The sequence below is a fragment of the Cnephaeus nilssonii genome (genome assembly GCF_951640355.1).
Source record: "Cnephaeus nilssonii genome assembly, chromosome: 15".
NCBI classification, from domain to species: domain Eukaryota; kingdom Metazoa; phylum Chordata; class Mammalia; order Chiroptera; family Vespertilionidae; genus Cnephaeus; species Cnephaeus nilssonii.
This window is the reverse complement of record NC_137086.1, coordinates 62,966,328-62,990,812: the sequence shown is the minus strand read 5'-3', so window position 1 is coordinate 62,990,812 and position 24,485 is coordinate 62,966,328. Positions and strand designations below refer to the sequence as shown.

The 24,485-nt window shown below is 36.1% G+C and overlaps 1 protein-coding gene across 1 annotated transcript in view; it reads left to right on the top strand.

The window, feature by feature from the left end:
• LOC307111802 (testis-specific gene 10 protein-like) overlaps positions 1–24,485 on the top strand; it is a 150,831-nt gene that overhangs the window by 82,113 nt on the left and 44,233 nt on the right. The window contains exons 13-15 of the mRNA XM_079791903.1: positions 1,219–1,387; positions 4,371–4,481; positions 8,088–8,273. Coding sequence (XP_079648029.1) covers positions 1,219–1,387; positions 4,371–4,481; positions 8,088–8,273 — 466 coding nt within the window. The remainder of the gene's footprint in view (positions 1–1,218; positions 1,388–4,370; positions 4,482–8,087; positions 8,274–24,485) is intronic.

Here is a 24,485-nt window from a genome sequence, read left to right as displayed (position 1 = left end):
TTTCTAATGTTGGAAGGAGGCCTAGGTCTGTGTAGGGAAGTAAAAGAGGATATGGCGTCTGCCAAGGAAAGGGAAGGAAAGGACAGCAGAGAACCACAGACCACAGGTAAAGTTCAAGAGCCTGGTGAATGCCAGTAGGTGAGTGTTGGAACCCAAAGTGAGAGAGGAGGTGTGAAGGGAGGAAAGGCTAAACACAGAGGCCTGAGTTTTAGACAAATGAGTCTTGATTTTATCCTTTGGAAAATAAGAAATCATTAAGGAATTTTGAGGATAATTTTGTGTTAGAAAGATTACCCACACTGAAGAATGATGATAGATTGGGGTTGGCGAGTGTGGTCAGGGGTGAGGTGCTTGTGAGGAAGAAAATATAGGAAAAATGCCAGGTTTTGAGGGATGAATACTAGACCTGTAGAAACTATGGAAAGCGATGGCTTTACTCTGAATTGGAAGAGCCTTTGAGATCTTATATATATGTCTCATAAGCAGTTAAATATGAGAGTCTGGAGAGTAAGGAGGAGGCCAAGGCTGGAGGCAATGATTTCAGAGTCTTCAGGTATAGATGGGGTTGGGAGCCATGGATATGAATAGTACTTGTCTGAGCGAAGGCAGAGAGTAAGAAGAAACAGGAGACTAAGAGTTGAGCCCTCAGCCAAAACTGGTTTGGCTCAGTGGATAGAGCGTCGGCCTGTGGACTGAAGGGTCCCAGGTTCGATTCCGGTCAAGGGCATGTACCTTGGTTGCGGGCACATCCCCAGTAGGGGGTGTGCAAGAGGCAGCTGATCGATGTTTCTAACTATCCCTGTCCCTTCCTCTCTGTAAAAAATCAATAAAATAAAAAAAATAAAAATAAAAAGAGTTGAGCCCTCAGAACGCTTCATTTTAAGAGGGCAGAGGAAGAGGAACCTGCAAAGGAGACTAAGCCATGGCAGCTAGAGGTCAGATGAAAGCTTTCTTATATTTGAATGTCAGAAGTTTTGAAATACTTAGCTAATCATTGACTGTTGTGTATAGTCAGCATCTTTTGTCCGTAGTGAAATGTTGGCAGCACAGAGAAACTCGAATGCACTATTTTAGCAGTATTTATTCGTATAAATTTAAATGTGTTTAAAACTTCTTCAAATGTTTTTATGCTAACTGTCCATCTTCTGTCATGTGAGAATTTGTTACTCTGTTTCGGTAAAATGTCTCTTCTGACGTACTATTTGATTTGTGCAATAGACAGTCTACTGAAGCGCTAATTATGTGTGAACAAGACATTTCCAGGATGCGCCGGCAGTTGGATGAAACAAATGATGAACTGGCTCAAATCGCCAGGGAAAGAGATATCTTGGCTCATGAGAATGACAATCTCCAAGAACAGTTTTCTAAAGCTAAGCAAGAGAACCAGGTATATTTGTCCTAGTCTCCTTTTCTCCAAGAAAACACACACTTCCTCTGAGGCGCGGTTCTCCTTTCATTCTGTAGAAAAGCTCAGGCTCTGGGAGCAGCCATTTTTTACCTCTATTACACAGTATGCCACATAATTTCTAAATGAAACTCTCAGGCATAAAATGTTAAATATTAAGAAAAGAGGGAGCAGGGAATATGATAGATGTATGTTCAACCTTAGAAGTACTCAACAAATGAAGATAAAAGCTTCAGAAACTTTTAAGAAATGGTAGGTTTACTTCAGGGACTATATTCTAAGTATGAGTGTATGAACTATGCCACATTTTCTGGTTCTCTTTAGCACTAAATCTTTTCAGGAAAATTTCTTTTATAATAACTTCCTTCCTACGCCACTATACTTTATCCACATTTCTTATTTCCAATATCATTATTTTAATTTCACCATTAAAAAATATTCTATTTGGAAGCTTTCCTCCCCTCTGGAAATTCTTCAGTCCAAATGATATCCCCCATGTACTGTCACTTTCAATTTTTAACAGTTAAAATTTTAAATTTATATAAATAGATATAGATACATTTTGATAATTATAAAAAATTGTCTGATATGTTAAAATAGTGTTTTCAAAAGTAAATGAATAATGAAATCCTGGAACAAAAATGGACAGCACATAAAAATGAAAGAAATCTGGGCCCTGGCTGGGCAGTTTAGTTGGTTAGAGTGTTGTCCAGATAATTCAAGGTTACAGGTTCATTCTCTGGTAGGGCACATACAAGAATCAAACAATGAATGCATAAATAAGTGAAATGACAAATTGATATTCCCCAACCACTCTCCCTTTTCTCTCTTTTTCTAAAAAAAAAAAAAAAAAAAAAAAAAAAGGCAGTAAATAAAGAAATGCAAGAAATCTGAATAAAATATGTACTTCAGTTAATTATTTGTTGATATTGGTTCATTAATTGTGATAAGTATACCATACTTATGTAAGATGTTAATAAAAGAGGAAACTGAATATAGGGTATATGTGGGCTCTCTTTACTATTTTCACAACTTTTCTGTATATTTAAAACTATTCCAGAATAAACTTTATTTTTAAAAGTTAATGAATAGCAATGAAAACTAATATGAGAATTTCTAATTTTGTGTACTCTGTACCTACAGCAAATAGGCTAAAGGAAAATATGACTGTTTATGAAAAACTAGATTAAAAACTCATTTTGTACTGATTTTCAGTGTATTTTAAAAATATTTTGTAATGATTTCCAATGTATTTTAAAAAATATTTATTATTTTACATGAACTTTTTATGTAGCTGGAATAAAACCACATGCCCCTTTACATCATCGTTTTTCTACATGAGGGGCAGTAGAGAGGAGAGGTTTGGACTCACATGAGTTTGAATCCCCCTGCCTGGCTGTGTGATAATATCACTTAACTTCTCCGAATCTCAGTTCATCATCTGTAAACATGGAGAGTAAGTGAGAATATGCCTAGACAGCACTTATCAGAGAATCCAGCATAATCACTTGATAAATATTTTCTAGGGACATTATAAGCATTTACCTGCTTTTTAAAAATCTTATAAACATTTTGTATAATCTGAAGAAAATTGGTAGGTATCATAACAATTTTCATATTTTCAAGAGTAGCTTTTTTCTTCCTTTGAGTCATAGGCCCAAGGGTAGAAGATGGATTCCTCTGTGGAGGGCAGATAAAGAACCCTTATCACAGAAGATGTGGAAAACAGAAACCTTAAAAAATTTCACCCTGCTCTGACTGGGCTGGCTCAGTGCTTAGAGCATCAGCCTGTGCACCAAAGGGTCATGTGTTGTTGTTTTTTTAAATAGATTTTTACTGATTTCAGAGAGGAAGGGAGAAGAGAGAAAGAAACATCTATGATGAGAGAGAATCAATCATTGATCAGCTGCCTCCTGTACACTCCCACTGGGGATCCAGCCCGCAACTCGAGCATGTGCCCTGACCAGGTATCAAACTATGACTTCATGATTCATAGTTCAATGCTTAACCACTGAACCATGCTAGCCAGGCAAGGGTCTCAGTTTCAATTCCCAATCAAGAGCACATATAGTGGTTGCAGGTTCTATATCCAGCCAGTAGGGGAGTATTGGGGGGCGGGGGCAACCAATCGATGTGCCTCTCTCACATCCATGTTTCTCTCTCCCTCTCCCCTCTTCTTCAATTCTATCTAAAAGCAATGGGAAAAGATCCGCAGGTAATGATTAAAAAAAAAATTCACCCTGAGCACCACAATTTTTAACAAATTGGGATGAGGTATTTTCAGTGTTTTGTCCTAATTTTTTTTTCACTAACTATAGATGGATGTTTTCCTCTGTTATTAAAAATTACTCCAAACATTTCTCATAGAAGCATAATATTCTATGTGGTTATATCTTTATGTAGATGCTATTATTTGCTGCATCATTCACTTAATGTGAATAAATATTGTTGCTATAACAAATAATGCCTTAATGAACATTCTTTTTTGTTAAATTTTGTTAGATTTAATTTCAAATTGAATCAAAGCTTAAGTTTTTTATTACTATTTAAAAATGTCTCGATACATCACAAGATAACAGATCACAGATTAGTTTTTTGCAAATATATATTTACTCCAATGATACATGGAAATGCCCATTCTTTGCCATAACAAAATAGCTTTAAATCCTTGCTAATTTATAAATAGTATTTCATTATCTTAATTAGCATTTATTTGATTTACTAATATATTTTTAACTTTTAAAAGTATTATCCACCTGGGCTTCCTTTTTTTTGAATTATTTGTTTGGGACTTTTGCTCATTTACAGTTTGGACTCTCAGTTTCTCACTGTTTTTATATGAGCTTTATATATTAGGTATATTAATTTTTACTTATAATAAATATTTAAAAACTTATTCATGGTGGTTTTGACACAGAGAAATTGTTTATTTGTTGTAGTTAAATTTAGCTATATTTTCTCATAGGCCCTGTCTAAACAATTGAATGATACTCATAATGAACTTAATGATATAAAACAGAAGGTCCATGATACTAATTTGGAGGTTAACAAGCTGAAGAATATATTAAAGTCTGAAGTACGTATGTATATTCCCCCTCCTTTCTCATGATACCTGAGTTTTCACTGAACTTCTGATCAGTTACACTCAAGGGGAGAGCTGAACCAAGTCTTCCTTTAATGCATAGCTTATTTTAGTGTTGTCAGTGATGTGTTTATTCTGTATTTAGAACACCACCAATGTCCAGAATCCTCCTAACTTGGTAAAGGACTGGGGGCCACAATCAACTTTGTTTCATTCATATTTGAAAATGGTAGAGATTCCAGGTGCAAACTTGGACAGAAGAGGCTCCACGTTGTGTAGCAGATCAGAATTGATCACGCTGTTGTGGGTCCATTTATTTCTTAGGATCAGAAGGCAGATGGCTCTCCTCGGCCCTTCTCTGTCTGTAGCCATTTGACCAGGTGCGTGGATGCTTAAAGTAAATTTCAGTGCATGTGTGACAGTCCTGGAATAAACAGAGGCCTTGACGAACGATGTTAGATGTGTCCATTTAGTAAAATGTTATCTAATTAAAAAGTATAGTTGGATTATAATAGGTGTAGTGTTTGTTACCTACTTACCACTGAAACCGTTAATAGAAACTCACCCCAAGAAATCTGTTTTCTTTATTTTATTGAACGTATTATTTCATATCAGTCCACAAACATATGTAGAGCATTTATGTGTGGTATTCATTAGATTGTTTAGGACGTTGAGAGATAGAGAGTGTAAAGACTCCTAAATCGCAATCCTTGCTTTCAGGCAATAAAGCAGTGAGCTTACGTTGACAAAGCAGGCATTTCCCACACTTCTTGATTTAAGAAGCCAGCATGTAATATCACGAATGGACAGAAGCTCTGGAATCAGATAGGTCTGACTCCTCTTCTCCTTAATGGCATGGACTTAGGTGGGCTACTCAACCTCTCCTAGTCTCAGTGTCCCCACTGTAACTGGGAAGAACACCCAGGTCAGTCAGCAGATCTAGCACAATGATCCATTTAAGTCTATTCTGGAATAGGGCAGAATATGAATAAATAAATATCTTAGCAACATTGAGCATAGTTAACTCTGAATTAGTGTAAATCAGTTCCCCTCTTCTCCCTACCCTGTCACATTAAGGATTGGGGCTTTTAGATTCAGGAGCTGTGTTTTCAGACATCACACATCAGGTTTCCCTTAGCTTTTAGCATGCTAGTATGAGTTCTTTCACTGGATTTCATTTCACAGCACCATTGGATGGCTCCAGGCACCCCTTCCCCCAGAGAGCACAAAGCACAGGTAGTCTAGTAAGAACTGTCAGGTGCATTCTTCATTCACTCATCCATTCAGCATGCAGTGTGCTAGGTGCAGAGGTGCCAGAGATAAAAACTGAAAGGAAACAGAATGGCATCCCAGGCGGTGGGGACAACATCAGCAAAGGTGTTAGGGGAAAAGTAGGTCCTGTAGCTAGAGTGGCGTGTATAGGTGGGTGATAACAGAAGGAACGCCATTTTCAGGAAGCTTTTGTTACAACCGAAACACAGAAGTCATTTGAAGAACTGCCTTTTAGAAAGATTATTCTGGAGATGTTGGGAAGAATAAATCAGATGGGTAAGAATATCAGGAGAGAGAGCAGTTAGGAGAGGCTGTATGCATAATTCAGTCCAGAAGGGCAAGGGTTCCAGTGGAGGCAGTGAGCTTTGCTGTGGTGGAATGTTGCAATGAGCACAGGGGACCACCAGAGGGAGCTGTGGGATACAGGGTTGGAGGTAAAGACCTCTTGAAAGAGAGAATTGGAGAATACCCAGCAGTTTCACTTTCTTTATGCTGTTGCCTATCTTGGGCACCACACTGCTCTGGCTTCTTTGGACAGATATAAAAAAGAGTAAAATATGGCCTCTTGGTTGCCACAAGGAAGGGGCCCTTGATGGTTAAAGGGCAAGATGTTTTATGGCAATTCTTTTTTACCACTTAAACTTTGAACCTGTACAGTATTACCTAGTCACAAAATAAATTTAATATAAAAGTCGGTTCCTATCTTTGAGGAATCCAAGTTATTGGGGAGATTGTACATCTGCATCTAACTTCCTAAAGCTGTAAGGCAGTTTTAAGGGAACAGCATAGACAGTGAGTGCTACAGAAAGTTAAAGAGGGTAAAGATTGGTGTGGGTAACATCTAGTTTATGTATATTGTACCATGCACCCCTCTATACACAACTGTTCTTTTTAGTACAATAATGGAAAACACACATCAGATCCCTACTTGCACATTTGGTATATCTCAGTGGTCGGCAAACTCATTAGTCAACAGAGCCAAATATCAACAGTACAACGATTGAAATTTCTTTTGAGAACCAAATTTTTAAAACTTAAACATCTTCTAACGCCACTTCTTCAAAATAGACTCACCCAGGCCGTGGTATTTTGTGGAAGAGCCACACTCAAGGAGCCAAAGAGCCGCATGTGGCTCGCGAGCCGCAGTTTGCCGACCACAGGATCTGAATCTTGAAAGACAGACAATAGTTTGGCTTGTGAACTTGTTAACTAACACTCTGCAACGATCTTTCAAATTAGTCAAAGTACCATCAGGCCACAAGGTGGTAATATTAACTAATTTCAACCGGACTTATGCTTAATCATATTGTGAGGATTTAAATCTGATTTGAAAGCCTTACAGTATGAGACATTATTTATTGCAATTTGGTCATTTTATTTAGTCCAATGCTTCTAAATATGCACTGTTTATTAACAGGCAGGAGAGAAAGAGATCTAGTGCCTTCTTAATTAATTGCCAAAATTATAAATTATTTTTTAGAATGTGTTGGCCAAACCATACTACTAGATATGTTTTTAAATATAGCCTCAAAATGATTATAAATATAGTATATTATTTGTGGAGCTGACTGCTTTCCTCTAGAAATAAGATCCTATTTCAGTCCATCTGTCTTAAGGTTTTAAAAATGTGGTTCTATATTATATGCCCAATATATACCTGGATGTATAGTTACGAATAGTGTTTATTGGCATAGGTTTGATATGTATTTTCTGAGCCATTTCAGACAAGTTATTAGGGCAGTGAGCAAAAGTGGATCATAGCACAGTCCATGATGGAGAAGCCTAAGGATGGGGTTCTGAATGAAAAGCCAGAATCAGACAGGAAATGTGCCAAGCCAGGAGAAGTACCAGATGTTGATGCTTACTATATGCCATCAGTCAGAAGCTCTGTAACCAGTACAACTCAGAAGAGTGGTCGGGAAGAAGGGAATAGACAGATACAAAAGGTCAGGCCGAGGCAGGCGCTCCAAAACCAGGCCAGCAACTAGCCAGTAAGCAGATACATGGGAAATTGAAGCAATGGAGGATTCTGTTTGAACAAAAGCAAATATAAGAACATATTCATCCATGTCCTAAAGATGAGAGTAACAACTTCACGTGACTGGATGGGTGAGTGTGACTCAGGAGCCAGGGCAGATGCTGGTCCCACCCACTTTTGTTAATGACAGGATGACCAATTTTCCAAACAGAGTGCAGGTGGGATTCCTCAAGGTTATGTTACAAGTGATCCTTGTGGCAAGAAAATTACCAATGACCTGACAAATAATGTTTAATTATATGTTGAACATTTTATATCTTTTAAAGTATTACCTAGGATTTGCTTTTCAGGAATCTGAGAACCGGCAATTAATGGACCAACTCCAAAAAGCCAATGAAGATGCTGAAAATTGGGAAAATAAGGCTCGGCAAGCAGAGATAGACAACAATACCCTCAAATTAGAACTTATCACTGCTGAGGCAGAGGGGAACAGATTAAAAGAAAAGGTAGATGCCCTCAGTAGAGAGGTCGAGCAGGTGAGTTTGGAAAATTGTACTTGTAGTACGTCCTGCATCATGTTGAAGAGTTTAGTTTGTTTTTCCATAAATTAAATATGTAAGCAAACACTTAAATTATTTAAATATATTGTGAGTTGTAGCCTGATAACTGTTCTTGTATACACTCTGGTTCTCCTCTAATCTATTACCTGCCCTACCACTAGAGTACTCTTTAGCATTTTTCAAAATTAGGAACTATTTCAAATGTACCAAAAAAGTGCAAAAATCAAGTAATATAAAAGACATGCTTATACAACCCCAATCCCATAGTTAAGGATGCTCACATTTTGCCATATTTACTTCTAATTTTTCTTTATTTAAAGAAGCAAAATATTACAAGGTCCAGCTCCTCATCCTTTCCCCTTCTCCCTCCCTAGTGGTTAGTGTGTATAAGGTTCCTGGTTGTATAACTCTTTTGCATGTTTATACTTTTCTACATATTTCTCACCCTCAGATGATGCATAAAGTTGTTTTTTTGTGCTATAAGTTTTTAAAAGTGATAATACACTATAGGTATCCATTTGCAACTTGCATTTTTTGCTCAATATTATAATTTTGAAATTTGTTGATTTGGATACAGTGTATATCTAAAAAGTTGCATCTCTATTCATTGTATAAATCTTTTCTTTTTAAAATTTATTCTTACATGGAAGGAAATTTAATTGTCTTCATTTTTTAAATAATAAAATGCTACAACATCCTTTTTTGTTTCTCCTTGAATATATATTTCTCTAGATTTGTGCCTGGAAGTAAAATAACTGGATCCAAGATATGTACAATTTTAACTCTTCTTGGTATTATCAGATTGCTCTCTAAAGTATAACTCTTACACCAGAAATCATGCAGTTATTATTTTCTCAAATACTAATCAGTACCTGATATTATCAGACATTTAATTTTCCCCCATACTTTTTGTTTCCTTGATTACAAGTGAAATTGAAGATCTTTTCATGTTTCTTCGCCATTCAGGATCCCTCTTTTATGAATTTTCTCTCAAGTTTCTGGAACAAATTTTCTTAAGCTCTCCTATTTTCTATGGAGTTGTCTATCTTTTCAATATTCATTTAAAGGAATTACCTATGTATTCTTGATAATCCTTTTATATGTAGCTTGTGTTTTCATTGTGCTTGCAATATAAACAGAAGTTTTAAATTCCTGTGCTGCTGGAATTAGTCAATGCTTTACCACGTGGTTTATGCTTTTATGTCTTCTTTAGGAAATCCTTTGCTATCCCAAGACCAGAAAGATTATTTTCTTACATTTTCATTTAAAAGTTTTTCTAAAAGTATGTGAAATTTTGCCCTTCCACATTTAGATCTTTAATTTACTTGAGATCGATTTTGTATATAGTTTAAAATAAGTAATTTTATATTTTTGTGGATGAATCTCTGCTAACCTTTCTTCACTGAATTATAAATCTACTTTGTCATAAAAATGTCCCCATACATTCTGCTCCATTGGTCAATTTGTCTATCTCCTTCCCAACAATATATTCTTGGAGCTTCTATAGTTTTGTTAAGTCTTGATATCTGGTTGGATTCATGTTCCCAAAATATATTGACTATACTTTTCCCTTATTAGACTCTCAAATTTTATAATAAATTGATCGCATTCCATGATTTAACATGGCAGCTCTACACAAACTGTCAACAGGTGAATAAACAAATTGTGATATAGCTATACAGTGGACTATTATGACAATATGAACTAATGAATGACTTCAAAATCATTGTGCTGAGTGAGAAAAGCCAAGACACAATGAGTACCAACTGTGTGATTCCATAAAATTCTAGGGAAAGCAAATCTAATCCATAATGACATAAAGCAAATCTGTATTTGTAAGGACTCATTTGAATAACTGACATATTTTACTTAGAACTGTGTTTTATATATTAATATAGTTATCTAGTGAACTAGTTATCTAGTTTATTGTTGACGAAGTACTGGTGTATCTAATTTTTAATCAATTGTATTGAAGTATAATTTACATGAAATAAAAGCACTCATTTTAAGAGTGTGATCTGATGAGCTGTGACAAATGAACACTCTTGCACAATCATCACTACAATCAAGTTACAGGATATTCTATCTTCTCCCTAATTCCCTCAAGCCCTTTTGCAATCAATCCATCCCAATTCCTAGGCAACTATGGGTTTGCTTTCTGTCATTCTGGATTAGATTTGCTTTCCCTATCATATGTAAATGGAATCATACAGTCAGTACTCATTGTGTCTTGGCTTCTCTCACTCAGCAAAATGATTTTCATTAGTTCATATAGTCATAATATTCCACTGTCTAGCTATATCACAATTTGTTTACTCACCTGCTGACGGACAGTTAGTTTGTGTAGAGCTGCCATAACAAAATACCACAGATTAGGGGGCTTAAACAACAGAGATTTATTTTCTCACAATTCTGGAAGTTGGAAGTCCAAGATCAAAGTGCCACAGGTTTGGTTTCTTCCAAGACCTCTCAACTTGGTACACAGATGGATGCCTTACCTCTGTGTCCTTACACATTCCTCTGTGTGTGTGCATCCCTGCTATCTCTCTCTCTTCTCATAAGGACACCAGTTATATTGGATTAGAACCCCCTCCTTATGACCTCATGTAACCCTAATTGCCTCCTTTAAGGCCCTATCACTAAATACAGTCACATTTGGGATTAGCCTTCTACATATGACTTTTGAGGGGACACAATTCAGTTTATAACAGGTTCTTTCTATTTTGGGCCATTATGAATAAAATTGCTGTAAACATAGCATGTAAGCCCTTGTGTGCACATACGTTTTTATTTTTCTTGGATAAATAACTGGGAGTGGAATTGCTGGTCCTCATGGTAATTTTTCTCAACTTTGTAAGAAACTCACCAACTGCTTTCCAAATTGTTTGTTCCACTTTACACTCCCATTTGCATTATATGAGAGTTCCAGTTGCTCTAGATCTTTCCCAATACATGGTATTGTTAATAGATATGTGCAGTTATCATGTTGTAGGTTTAATTTGCATTTCCTTCATGACTAATGATGTTGAGCAGCTTTCCATTCTGTATCATATATAAGATCACTAATATATCTTCCATTATAAAGTATCCAAATCAGTTACTCATATTTTATTAGGGGTCTTGTTATTAAGTTGTAAGAATTCTTTTGATTAGATGTTCCTTTGTGTATTTTTTAATATTTACTTCTAGTCACTGGCTTGTCTTTTTATTTACTTAATTAAGTCTTTTAAAGAGTAGAAGTTTGAGATTTTTTATAAAGTCCAATTTATCAGTTTTCTTTTATACTTTGCACTTCTTTGTCCTATCTAATAAATCTTTGTAGATACTGAGGTGCATAGATTTTCTTCTGTTTCTTCTAGGGATATTATGCTTGCTATATTTAGATCTATGATGTATTTTAAATTAGTAATAGTTCTGTGTGATGAAAGATGGTCAAGGTTAATTTTCTAAAATTTATTTTTCAGTTACACGTGACCTGCAATATTATATTAGTTTCAGGTGTGCAACACAGTGGTTAGACATTTATATACTTTATTACATGATCTCCACAAATCTAGTACCCAACTGACATTATACAGTTATTATATGGTTATTGACTGTATTTCCTATGCTGTACTTTACATCCCTGTGACTAGTTTTATAACTGGCGATTTGTAATTCTTAATTTCTTTACCTTTTTTACCCTTCCTCCCAATGCCCCTCTCATCTGGCAACCATCAATTTGTTCTCTATGAGTTTGTTTCTGTTCTGTGTGTTGTTTTTTAGATTCACATATAAGTGAAATCATACAGTATTATTTGTCTTTCTCTGTCTGACTTATTTCATTTAGCATAACACCTCCTAGGTCCATTCATATTGTTACAATGGCAAGATTTCATTCTTTTTTACGGCTGAGTAATATTCCATTGTAAATCTGTACAGCATCTTCTTTATCTATTCATCTATTGATGGACAGGCTACTTCCATGACTTTGCTATTATAAATAATGCTAGAATGAACATAAGGGTGCACATAACTTTTCAAATTAATGTTTTGTATTTCTTCAGATAAATACCCAGAAGTGGGTTTTCTGGGCATATGGTAGTTCTATTTTAATTTTCTGAGGAACATCCTATGGTTGCACCAGTTTACAATCCCACCAATAATGCACAAAGGTTCTCTTTTCTCTGCATCCTTGACAACACTTTTTGTCTGTTGATTTATTAATGATAGCCATTCTGACAGGTGTGAGAAGATTATCTCATTGTGGTTTTAATTTGCATTTTTATGATGATTAGTGATATTGAGCATTTTTTTAATATGTGTATTTCTCATCTGTGTGTCTTCTTTAGAGAAGTGTCTGTTGAGGTCCTTTGACAAATTTTTAATTGGGCTGTTTGTCTTCCTTGTATTGAGTTGTACAAGTTCTTTAATTATGTTGGAAATTAACCCCTTATCAGACGTATCATTAGCAAATATGTTCCACCATATAGTGGGTTTCCTTTTTATTTTGTTGATGGTTGTTTTTCCTGTGCAGAAGCTTTTTAGTTTGATGTAGTCCCATTTGTTTATTTTTTTTCTTTGTTTCTCTTACCATAGGACCATGGTCGGCAAACTGCGGCTCGCGAGCCACATGTGGCTCTTTGGCCCCTTGAGTGTGGCTCTTCCACAAAATACCACGGCCTTGGCGAGTCTATTTTGAAGAAGTGGCGTTAGGAGAAGTTTAAGTTTAAAAAATTTGGCTCTCAAAAGAATTTTCAATCGTTGTACTGTTGATATTTGGCTCCATTGACTAATGAGTTTGCCGATCACTGCCATAGGAGATATATCAAGATATGTCTGTGATTTAAGTGCCTATGTTTTCTTCTAGGATTTTTATGGTTTCATGACTTGAGTTTATTCTTGTGTATGGTGTAAGTTGGAGGTCTAGTTTCATTTCTTTGCATGTGCCTGTCCAATTTTCCCAGCACCATTTATTGAAGAGACCATATTTACAACATTGTATGCTCTTGTCTTCTTTGTTAAATATTGATTGACCATAAAAACTTGGGTTGATTTCTGGGATGTCTGTTCTGTTCCATTGATCTATATGCCTGTCCTTAGCCAGTATGAGGCTGTTTTGATGATAATGGCCTTGTAGAATAGTTTGATATCAGGTATTGTGACACCTTCAGTTTTGTTCTTCCTTCAGATTGCTGAGGCTATTAGGTATCTTTTTTGTTCTATATAAAGTTTTGGAATATTTGTTCTAGATCTGTGAAATAAGCCATTGGTATTTCAATAGGAATTTCATTGAATCTATAGATTGGTTTGGGTAATATAGACATGTTAATGATGTTAATCCTTCCTATCCATGAACATGGTGTATATGTTTCTATTTATTTGTATCTTCCTCTATTTCCTTTTTCAATGTCTTATAGTTTTCCGAGTACAGATCTTTTACCTCCTTGGTTAAATTTATTCCTAGGTATCTTATTTTCTTTGTTGCAATAGTGAATGGGATTGTTTTCTTAGTGTCTCTTTCTAATAGTTCAATATATATATATATATATATATATATATATATATATATATATATATATGTGTGTGTGTGTGTGTTTGTATATATGTATATGTGTATGTATATGTATATGTATACACACACACATATATATATATATATATATATATATATATATATATATATATATATAAAAGGCTAATATGCTAAGTGTCCGACCATCCGACCAATTGCTATGATGCACACTGACCACCAGGGGGCAAACACTCAACGCAGGAGCTGCTGTGACGCACACAGAGAAACAGCACTGTGGACCTGGCGCCCACAAAGCAACACTCAGCTTCCCCCAAGTGGGACACAGGCCCCGCCAACACCCCGGAGTGACAGCCCACCAAATCACAGCTGATGCTGCCTAGACCCCATGGCACAAAATGCAGCCCACAGCCCAGCCCAGCCCGGAAACAGTGGCTGTGACCCCAGGTAATGACATCATGTAGCAATGCCTGGCTTCCTCTCCCTAGCAATGACTAGCCTCCTTGTAGTTTCTTCAGCCCAGGAACATGACTTGCTTTATAGCCAGGTAGAAACATTTCACACTTCAACCAAATGTCTGTGAAGTGTTTTCCTGTGCCTCATCTCATTGATCCTCACAGAAGTCCTGGAGTAGGTAGATAGGAGACTCGGTGGAATCCTATTTTCTTTTCATTAGCTGGAAAACAGAGATTTGGAAAACTTAGAAACTTGACCTGACTGAAAAGAAGTAAAAAATGGTGGACCTTGAAAATGACTTCAGGTTTTCTCACTGCACAGAATATAGTCAAACACTGCTGCAGTTAAATGTTTTACCCTTTGTTCTCCCTGTGTGATCTACAATAATTGCTTCGTGTTGATATTTACTGCTGTGTTGCTGACAATTACCTGAAAGAGAAGTTGGGGTGCTTCACTGGACTGGAAAAGTTTAGCTGAATCGGAAAGCAGGTCTAATTAAGCAAGTTTATTCTGTATATATATAAGGGTAAGTTGACTCGTACATGCATAATACATATAAAGCTCTCGCTGGCGCCCATCACACGCGTGTGTTTCCATCTGTCATTGTCGATCGTGAATTTGGTTGACACATATTATAGAGAGGGCGAATAGCAATATTAAAATATTTCTTCTAATTAATTTCCTTTCAATGTGCACGAATCCATGCACCAGGCCATTAGTTGGTGTATAAATATGCAACCAATTTCTGATTATTAATTTTGTAGCCTGCTACTTTGCCAAATTTATTTATTAGATCTAGTAGTTTTTGGTGGAGTCTTTAGAGTTTTCTATGTGCATTATCATGTCATGTGTGAATAAAGACAGTTTACTTCCTTCTTCCCAATTTTTATGGCTTTTATTTCTTCTTCTTGTCTGATTGCTAGGACTTCCAGTACTATGTTGAATAAGAGTGGTAAAAACAGACATTCCTGTCTTATTATTTATCTTAAGGGATACGCTTTTAGTTTTTTCCCATTGAGTCTGTTGTAGGCTATAGGTTTTTCATATGTGGCCTTTATTATGTTGAGGTATAATCCCTCTATTCCCACTTTGCTGAGAGTTTTTATCATAAATGGGTGCTGGATTTAATCAGATGTTTTTTCTGTATCTATTGATATGGTCATGTGATTTTTATTTTTCATTTTGTTTATGTGATATATCACATTTATTGATTTGTGAATATTTTACCAACCTTGTATCCCCAGAGTAAATTCACTTGGTCATGGTGTATGATCTTTTTAATGTATTGCTGGATCCAATTTGCTAATATTATGTTGAAGATTTTAGCATCTGTGTTCATTAGGGATATTGCCTATATATTTTTTCTTTGTAGTATCTTTATCTGGTTTTGAAATTAAGATAATGCTGGCCTCTTAAAAAAGAGCTGGAGGTCTTACCTCCTCTTGAATTATTTGGAATAATATGAGGAGCATTGGTGTTAGTTCTTCTTTGAGTGGCTGGTAAAATTCACCTGTGAAGATATCCGGTCCAAGACTTTATTTTGCTGGGAGTTTTTTGTTTGTTTGTTTGTTTGTTTTTTAATTACTGCTTCAATTGCATTAGTTGTAGTCTGTCTATTCAGGTTTTATGATTCTTCCTGATTGAATTTTGGAAGATTATATGATTCTATGAATTTGTCCTCTTCACCCAGGTTATCCAATTTGTTGGCATATAGTTGTTCATAGTATTTTCTTGCAATCCTTTGTATTTCTGTGGTGTCCGTTGTTACTCTCCTCTTTCATTTCTGATTTTATTTAGTTAGGTCCTCTCTCTTTGTTTCTTGATGAGTCTGGTTAAAGCTGCATCAATGTTGTTTATCTTTTCAAAGAACCAGCTCTTGGTTTTATTGATCTTTGTATTGTTTTGTAGTCTCTATGTCATTTATTTTCACTCTTATTTTTATTATTTCCTTCTTTTTACTTACTCTGGGCTTTTCTTGTTATCTTTCTAATTATTTTAACTGTAGGGTTTGAATGTTTATTTGAGCTTTTTCTTTTTCTTGAGGTAGGCCTGTAACACTTTAACCTCAGGACTGCTTTCACTGTGTCCCATAGATTTTTGCCTTGTTGTGTGTTCATTTTCATTTGTTTCCAGGACTTTTTTTTTGTTTTTGGTTTTTTTCCTTGATCTTATTGGTAACCCATTCATTGTTTAATAACATGCTATTTATCTTTCATGTATTTTAATGTTTTGAAGTTTTTTTTATTGTATTTGATTTCTAGTTTCATTTCATTGTGATCTGAGGAGATGCTTGATATGATTTCAATTTCTTATATTTGTTAAGACTTATTTTGTGTCCTAACCTGTAGTATATCTTTGAGAATGTTCCATGTGCACTTGAGAAGAATGTTATTTTGCAGCTTTGGGAAAAATGTTTTATAAATATCAATTAAATCCATATGATCTAGTGTGTCATTGAAAGCCTCTGTTTCCTTATTGATATTTTGTCTGGAAGATCTATCCAGTGATGAAGTAGGGTGTTAAAATCCTCTCCTATTACTGTATTGCTGTTGATCTCTTCCTTAAAGACCACTAAGGTTTTCTTTATATATTTAGGTGCTCCTATATTGGATGTGTATATGTTTATAAGGGTTATATACCCCTTTTGGATTGATCCCTTTAGTATTATGTAGTGACTTTTTTGGCTCTTGTTATAGCCTTTGTTTTGAGGTCCATTTTGTCAGATATAAGTATTGCTAACCAGCTTTTATCTTCTTCATTTCCATTTGCATGGAATATTTTTTCAATTCCTTCACTTTTATCCTGTGTGAATCTTTTGTTCTGAGGTGGGTCTCATGTAGACAGAATATATGTGGGTCATATTTTCTTATTCCTTCAGCTACCCTAAGTCTTTTGATTGGAGCATTTAATCCATTTACATTTAAGGTTATTATTGATAAGTACTTATTTATTGCCATTTTTCTTTATATTTATGTTTCTCTCTATATAGATATATGTCTTCTTCTTCAAGCAGTCCCTTTAACATTTCTTGCAATACTGGTGTGGTGGTAATGAACTCCTTTAGCCGTTTTTAGTCTGGGAACATCTTTATTTCACCTTCATTTTTAAATGATAGCCTTTCTGGATAGGGTAATCTTGGTTTCAGGTCCTTGATTTTCATTACTTTGAATATTTCATGCAAACCCATTCTGGCCTGAAGTGTTTCTGTTGAGAAATCAGCTGACAACCTTATGGGAACTGCCTTGCAGGTAACTGTGTTTTTCTTCCTGCCTTTAAGTTTTGCTCTTTGTTGTTAACCTTTGTCATTTTAATTATGATGTATCTTGGTGTGGTCATCTTAATTGGGACACTCTTTATTTCCGGAACTTGTGTGACATTTTCTTTCAACAGGTTAGGGGCATTTTCTGCCATTATTTCTTCAAACAGGTTCTCTATTCCTTGATCACTATCTTCTCCTTCTGCTACCCATATGATGCAGATGTTGTTATGTTTCATGTGGTCTCAAAGTTCCCGTAGAGTATCCTCATTCTTTTTATTTATTTCTTTTTGCTGCTCTGATTGGTTTTTCTACCTGGTCTTTCAAATCAGTGATTTGATCCTCTGCTTTATGTAACCTACTTTTTATTCCTTCTATTCTTGATATCAAATGTGGTATTCTTGATTTCTAAGTGCTTCTTTTTTATGGTTTCTATGTCCTTTCTCATGTTGTAGTTTCACTAAGTTTCTTGAGCATCCTTATAACCATTACTTTGAACTCTATATTTGATAAATTGCTTGATCTATTTCATTTAGCTCTTTTTCTGGACATTTCTCTGTTCTTTCAGTTGTGGCCTGTTTCTTTGTCTCCCCATTTTGGTGGTCTCTTTCTGTTTCTATGTATTAGATAGAACTGCTATGACTCCCAGTCTTTGTGGGGTAGACTTATATAGTACGTGTCCTCTGGGACCAAATGGTGCAGTCCCCTTGATTTCCTGAGCTGGGTGTTATAGGGATGTCCATTGTGTGAGGTTATGTGGGCCTTCCTGTTGTAATGGGGTCTTGATTGCTATTGGCCCACTCATGGGTGGGATTGATCCTCATGCTGGCTGACTGTGAGGCTCAACCCAACCGTGGTGTGCAAGGTGCTGTAGAGATGCATTCTCGAGCTGTCTTTTTTGTTTTTACTCATTTTTTTTAATTGAGGTATTATATGTGTACATATCTTACCATTACCCCCCCCACCCCACACCCATACATGCCCTCACCCCCCAGAGTTTTGCGTCCATTGTTTTTTTTTTTTTTCAATTTTTTTATTAAGGTATTATATGTGTACATATCTTACCATTGCCCTCCCCACACCCCACTCCCATATATGCCCCCACCCCCCAGAGTTTTGCGTCCATTGTTTATGCTTATATGCATGCATACAAGTCCTTTGTTTGATTTCTTATCTTCCCCACCTCTCCCTAACTTTCCCCCTGTAATTTGAAAGTCTGTTTGTTGCTTTACTGTCTCTGTATCTATCTTTTTGTTCATCAGTTTATAATGTTCTTTATTATCCATAAATGAGTGAGATCATGTGGTATTTTTCTTTCATTGACTGGCTTATTTCACTTAGTATAATATTCTCCAATTCCATCCAGGTTGCTGCAAATGATGAGAATTCCTTCTTTTTTATGGCAGAATAGTATTCCATTGTGTAGATGTACCACAGTTTTCTGATCCAGTCATCTGCTGACGGGCACCTAGGCTGTTTCCAAATCTTAGCTATTGTAAATTGTGCTGCTATGAACATAGGGGTGCATATATCCTTTCTGATTGGTGTTTCTAGTTTCTTTGGATATATTCCCAGGAGTGTGATTACTGGGTCAAATGGGAGTTCCATTTTCAGTTTTTTGAGGAAACTCCATACTGTTCTCCACAGTGGCTGCACCAGTCTGCATTCCCACCAGCAGTGCACGAGGGTTCCTTTTTCTCCGCATCCTTGCCAACACTTGTCGTTTGTTGATTTGTTGATGATAGGCATTCTGACAGGTGTGAGATGGTACCTCACTGTTGTTTTGATTTGCATCTCTCAGATAATAAGTGACTTTGAGCATGTTTTCATGTGTCTCTTGGCCTTCCTTCTGTCTTCTTTTGGAAATATTCTGTTTAGGTCCATTGCCCATTTTTTTATTGGATCATTTATCTTCCTTTTATTAAGTTGCATAAGCTGCCTGTAGATGTTGGAGATTAAACCCTTATCAGTGATAGCATTTGCAAATATGTTCTCCCATGCAGTGGGCTTTCTTGTTGTTTTGTTGATGGTTTCTTTTGCTGTAAAAAAGCTTTTTATTTTGATGTAGTCCCATTTGTTAATTTTCTCTTTAGCTTCTATTGCCCTAGGGGCAGTGTCAGTGAAGAAGTTCTTTTGGCATATGTCTGAGATTTTGTTGCCTGTGGATTCCTCTAGTATTTTTATGGTTTCCCGTCTTATGTTTAAGTCCTGTATCCATTTTGCGTTTATTTTTGTGTATGGTGTAAGTTGGTGATCTAGTTTCATTTTTTTGCATGTGTGTGTCCAATTTTCCCAACACCATTTATTGAAGAGACTGTCTTGACTCCATTGTATGTTCATGCCTCCTTTGTCAAATATTAATTCAGCATAGTGGTTTGGGTCGATGTCTGGATTCTCTATTCTGTTCCATTGATCTATATGTCTGTTCTTGTGCCAGTACCAGGCTGTTTTGAGAACAGTGGCTTTGTAATACAGCTTGAAATCTGGTATTGAGATCCCTCCTACTTTATTCTTCTTTCTCAGGATTGCTGCGGCTATTCGGGGTCTTTTTTTATTCCAGATGAATTTTTGGAGAGTTCTTTCTAGGTCTGTGAAATATGCTGTTGGTATTTTGATGGGGAGTGCATTGAATCTGTAGATTGCTTTGGGTAGTATGGACATTTTAATGATGTTGATTCTACCAATCCATGAACATGGTATGTTCTTCCATCTGTTTACGTCTTCCTCTATCTCTTTTTTCAGTGTCCTGTAGTTTTCCGCGTATAGGTCTTTTACCTCCTTAGTTAAGTTTATTCCTAGGTATCTTAATTTTTTTGGTGCGATGGTAAATGGGATTGCTTTTTTAGTCTCTCTTTCTGTAAGTTCACTATTGGTGTATAGAAATGCCATAGATTTCTTGGCGTTAATTTTGTATCCCGCTACATTGCCGAATTCATTTATTAAGTCTATTAGTTTTTTGATGGAATCTTTTGGGTTTTTTATGTACAATATCATGTCATCTGCAAATAAGGACAGCTTCACTTCTTCTTTTCCAATTTGGATGCCTCTTATTTCTTCTTCTTGCCTAATTGCGGTAGCTAATACTTCCAGTACTATGTCAAACAGGAGTGGTGAGATTGGGCATCCCTGTCTTGTTTCTGTTCTTAGGGGAAATGGTTTTAGTTTTTGCCCATTGAGTATGATGTTTGCTGTGCATTTATCATATATAGCTTTTATTATGTTGAGGTATGATCCTTCTATTCCCACCTTGTTGAGAGTTTTTATCAAGAAAGGGTGTTGGATTTTGTCAAATGCTTTTTCTGCATCTATTGATATGACTATGTGATTTTTATCTCTCAATTTGTTTATGTGATGTATCACATTTATTGATTTGCGGATATTGTACCATCCTTGCATTCCTGGGATAAATCCTACTTGGTCATGATGTATGATCTTTCTGATGTATTGCTGGAGCCGATTTGCTAGGATATTGTTGAGGATTTTGGCATCTATGTTCATGAGGGATATTGGTCTGTAATTCTCTTTCATTGTGTTGTCTTTATCTGGTTTTGGTATTAGGGTGATGCTGGCTTCATAGAAGGAGCCTGGAAGTGTTCCTTCCTCTTGAATTTTTTGGAATAGTCTGAGGAGGATAGGTTTTAGTTCTTCCTTGAAAGTTTGGTAAAAGTCCCCTGTGAAGCCGTCTGGCCCCGGGCTTTTGTTTGCCGGAAGCTTTTTGATGACTGCTTCAATTTCTTCCATAGTTACTGGCCTGTTGAGCTGTTTAGATTCTTCCTGATTGAGTTTTGGAAGGTTGTATTTGTCTAGGAATATGTCCATTTCCTCCAGGTTGTCCAGTTTGTTGGAGTAGAGTTGTTCGTAGTATTTTGTAACAATCCTTTGTATCTCAGCGGGGTCTGTTGTTTTTTCACCTCTTTCATTTCTGATTTTGTTTATTTGGGTCCTCTCTCTTTGCTTCTTGGTGAGCCTGGCTAGAGGTTCATCAATCTTGTTTATCCTTTCAAAGAACCAGCTCTTGGTTTTGTTGATCTTTTGTATTGTTTCTTTGGTCTCTATGTCGTTTATCTCCGCTCTGATCTTTATTATTTCTTTCCTTCTGCTTACACTGGGCTTTTCTTGTTGCTCTCTCTCTAACTCTTTGAGTTGTTGGGTTAGGTACTTTATTACCATTGTTTCTTGTTTTTTGCAGTAGGCTTGTAGAGCTATGAACTTCCCTCTCAGGACTGCTTTCGCTGTGTCCCATAGATTTTGGATTGTTGTGTTTTCATTGTCATTTGTTGCCATGATGATTTTTATTTCTTCCTTGATGTCTTTGGTAACCCAGTCATGGTTCAATAGCATGCTGTTTAGTCTCCAAGTGTTTGATTTCTTTGGGTTGTTTTTATTGTAGTTGATTTCCAGTTTTATGCCACTGTGATCTGAGAAGATACTTGATATGATTTCTATCTTCTTGAATTTGGAGAGACTTTGCCTATGTCCTAAAATATGGTCTATCTTTGAAAATGACCCATGTGCACTTGAGAAGAATGTATATTCTGTGGCTTTGGGGTGAAATGTTCTGAAGATGTCGATTAATTCCATCTGGTCTAGTGAGTCATTTAGGATTGATGTTTCTTTGCTGATTTTTTGTTTAGAGGATTTGTCCAATGGTGATAGTGGGGTATTGAAGTCTCCTACTATGATTGTATTGCTGTCAATCTCTCCTTTGATATCTTCCAGGAGTTTTTTAATGTATCTTGGTGCTCCTGTATTGGGTGCATATATGTTTACCAGAATTATTTCTTCTTGTTGGATTTCTCCCTTTAGTATTATGAAGTGGCCTTCATTATCTCTTGTTATGTCCTTCACTTTGAGATCTAATTTGTCAGATATAAGTATTGCTACCCCAGCTTTTTTTTCATTTCCATTCGCCTGGAAAACCTTTTTCCATCCCTTTATTCTCAGTCTGTATGCGTCCTTTTTTTTGAGGTGGGTTTCCTGTAGACAGCAGATATATGGGTTTTGTTTTCTTATCCAATCTGTTACCCTGTGTCTTTTGATTGGGGCATTCAATCCATTTACATTTAAAGTTATTATTGATAGGCACTTATTTGTCACCATTTTTATTCTATACCCCTGTATTCCTTCTTTGCTTCCTATTTCTTTCTTTTTTTTTTTTTACAGCAGACCCTTTAGAATTTCTTTCATTGCTGGTTTGGTGGTGATAAACTCCCTTAGCCCTTTTTTGTCTGTGAAGCTCCTGATTTCACCTTCAATTTTGATTGATAGCCTTGCTGGGTACAGTATTCTTGGATTGAGACCCTTCTTTTGCATGACTTTGTATATTTCATTCCATTCCCTTCTGGCCTGATGAGTTTCTGTTGAGAAATCAGTTGCTAGTCTGATGGGGGTTCCTTTGTATGTAACTGTCTGTCTCTCTCTGGCCGCTTTTAAGATTCTTACTTTGTTGTTGGTGTTTGCCAACTTAATTATAATGTGCCTTGGCTTCAGTCTTTTGGGGTTCATTTTGCTTGGAATTCTGTGAGCTTCTTGGATTTGTGTGGGTTTTTTCTTCCCTATATCAGGGAAGTTTTCTGTTATTATTTCTTCTAACAGGTTTTCTATTCCTTGCTCCGTTTCCTTTCCTTCTGGTACCCCTATTATCCTGATGTTGTTTTGTTTTGTGTTGTCCCGAAGTTCCCTTAGGCTCTTCTCATGCTTTCTAATTTTTGTTTCTAGAAGCTGTTGTAATTGGGTATTTTTTTCCATCTTGTCTTCTAGCTCACTTATGCGGTCCTCTGCTTCTTCTAGTCTACTCTTGATGCTTTCTATTGAGTTCTTTACAGCAGCGATGTCATTTTTCATTTCTTCTTGGTTCTTCTTCATTTCCTCTTGGTTCTTACTCATATTGTCGAATTTGTCTTCCATCCTTTTCAGCCACCTTATGATCATTTCTCTAAATTCTTTCTCTGATAGGTTGTTTGCCTCTAATTCGTTCACTTCCTTTTCTGGTGATGCCTGCTTCTCTTTCCTTTGGGGCTATTTCTTTGTCTCCCCATGGTCTCTCTTCTCTGGATGTCTGGTTATATAGTTCTCTCTCTCCGGCGTTGATTTAAAGGTACAAAATACAACACAACCAGGCACAACACACAAGGCACTGAACTGAATTGTATTCACGATATTAATAACCTCCAATAAAGGTAACCACCAGAGAAAGACAAATTAGGGAATAGGAGTGGAAGAGGGAGAGTAAAAAGAAAGAACAAAAAAAAAAAAAGTGTGAATCTGAACTTGGGAAAAGAGCAGAAAAAAAAAAGAAAAGGAAAAAAAGTAAGAGAGATAAGAACAATACTAAGGGAGAAAAGGGGAACAAACTATATATATGGAGAGTAAACTCCACTAGTACCACCACTAATCCCAGCAAATTCCAGCAACATGAGCCTGGAGATTAATACAAACTGCAACACCAACTAATATCAAGTGAGGCAAGGGAAAACAAAAGTAAAAAACAAACAAAAACAAAGCAAACAATAGAACCAACCAAACAAACAAAAAGAATAATCAAAACAATCACATAAAAAAGCATAAAAATTCAATCTAATCAACATTCAAGCAAACAACAACAAAAGGCCAGAGAGAAAAATAATTTTTTTAAGGTAGCGTAGAGAGAGGTATGTATGGATTTGGAGCAGGGGGTTGGGAATTAGATATATCAGTAGGGTGAAATTTTAGCAGAGGGTAAACTGAAAAAGTAGGGAAAATCTAAAGCCAGAAAGGGTTAAGATAAACCGGAGACCAAAAGAGGAAAGGTTAGGAGAAGAGTGATGGCAAAATGTTAGCTTTGAGATAGGGTAAGGGAAAGATGCAAATAGAATGTAGGACACTAATCCCAAAATAAAAGAAAGAGAAAATCAAATGACATTTAAAAAAAAAAAAGTAAAATAATAGTAATAATAATGCTGATTGAAAATAAAAATGTAATAAT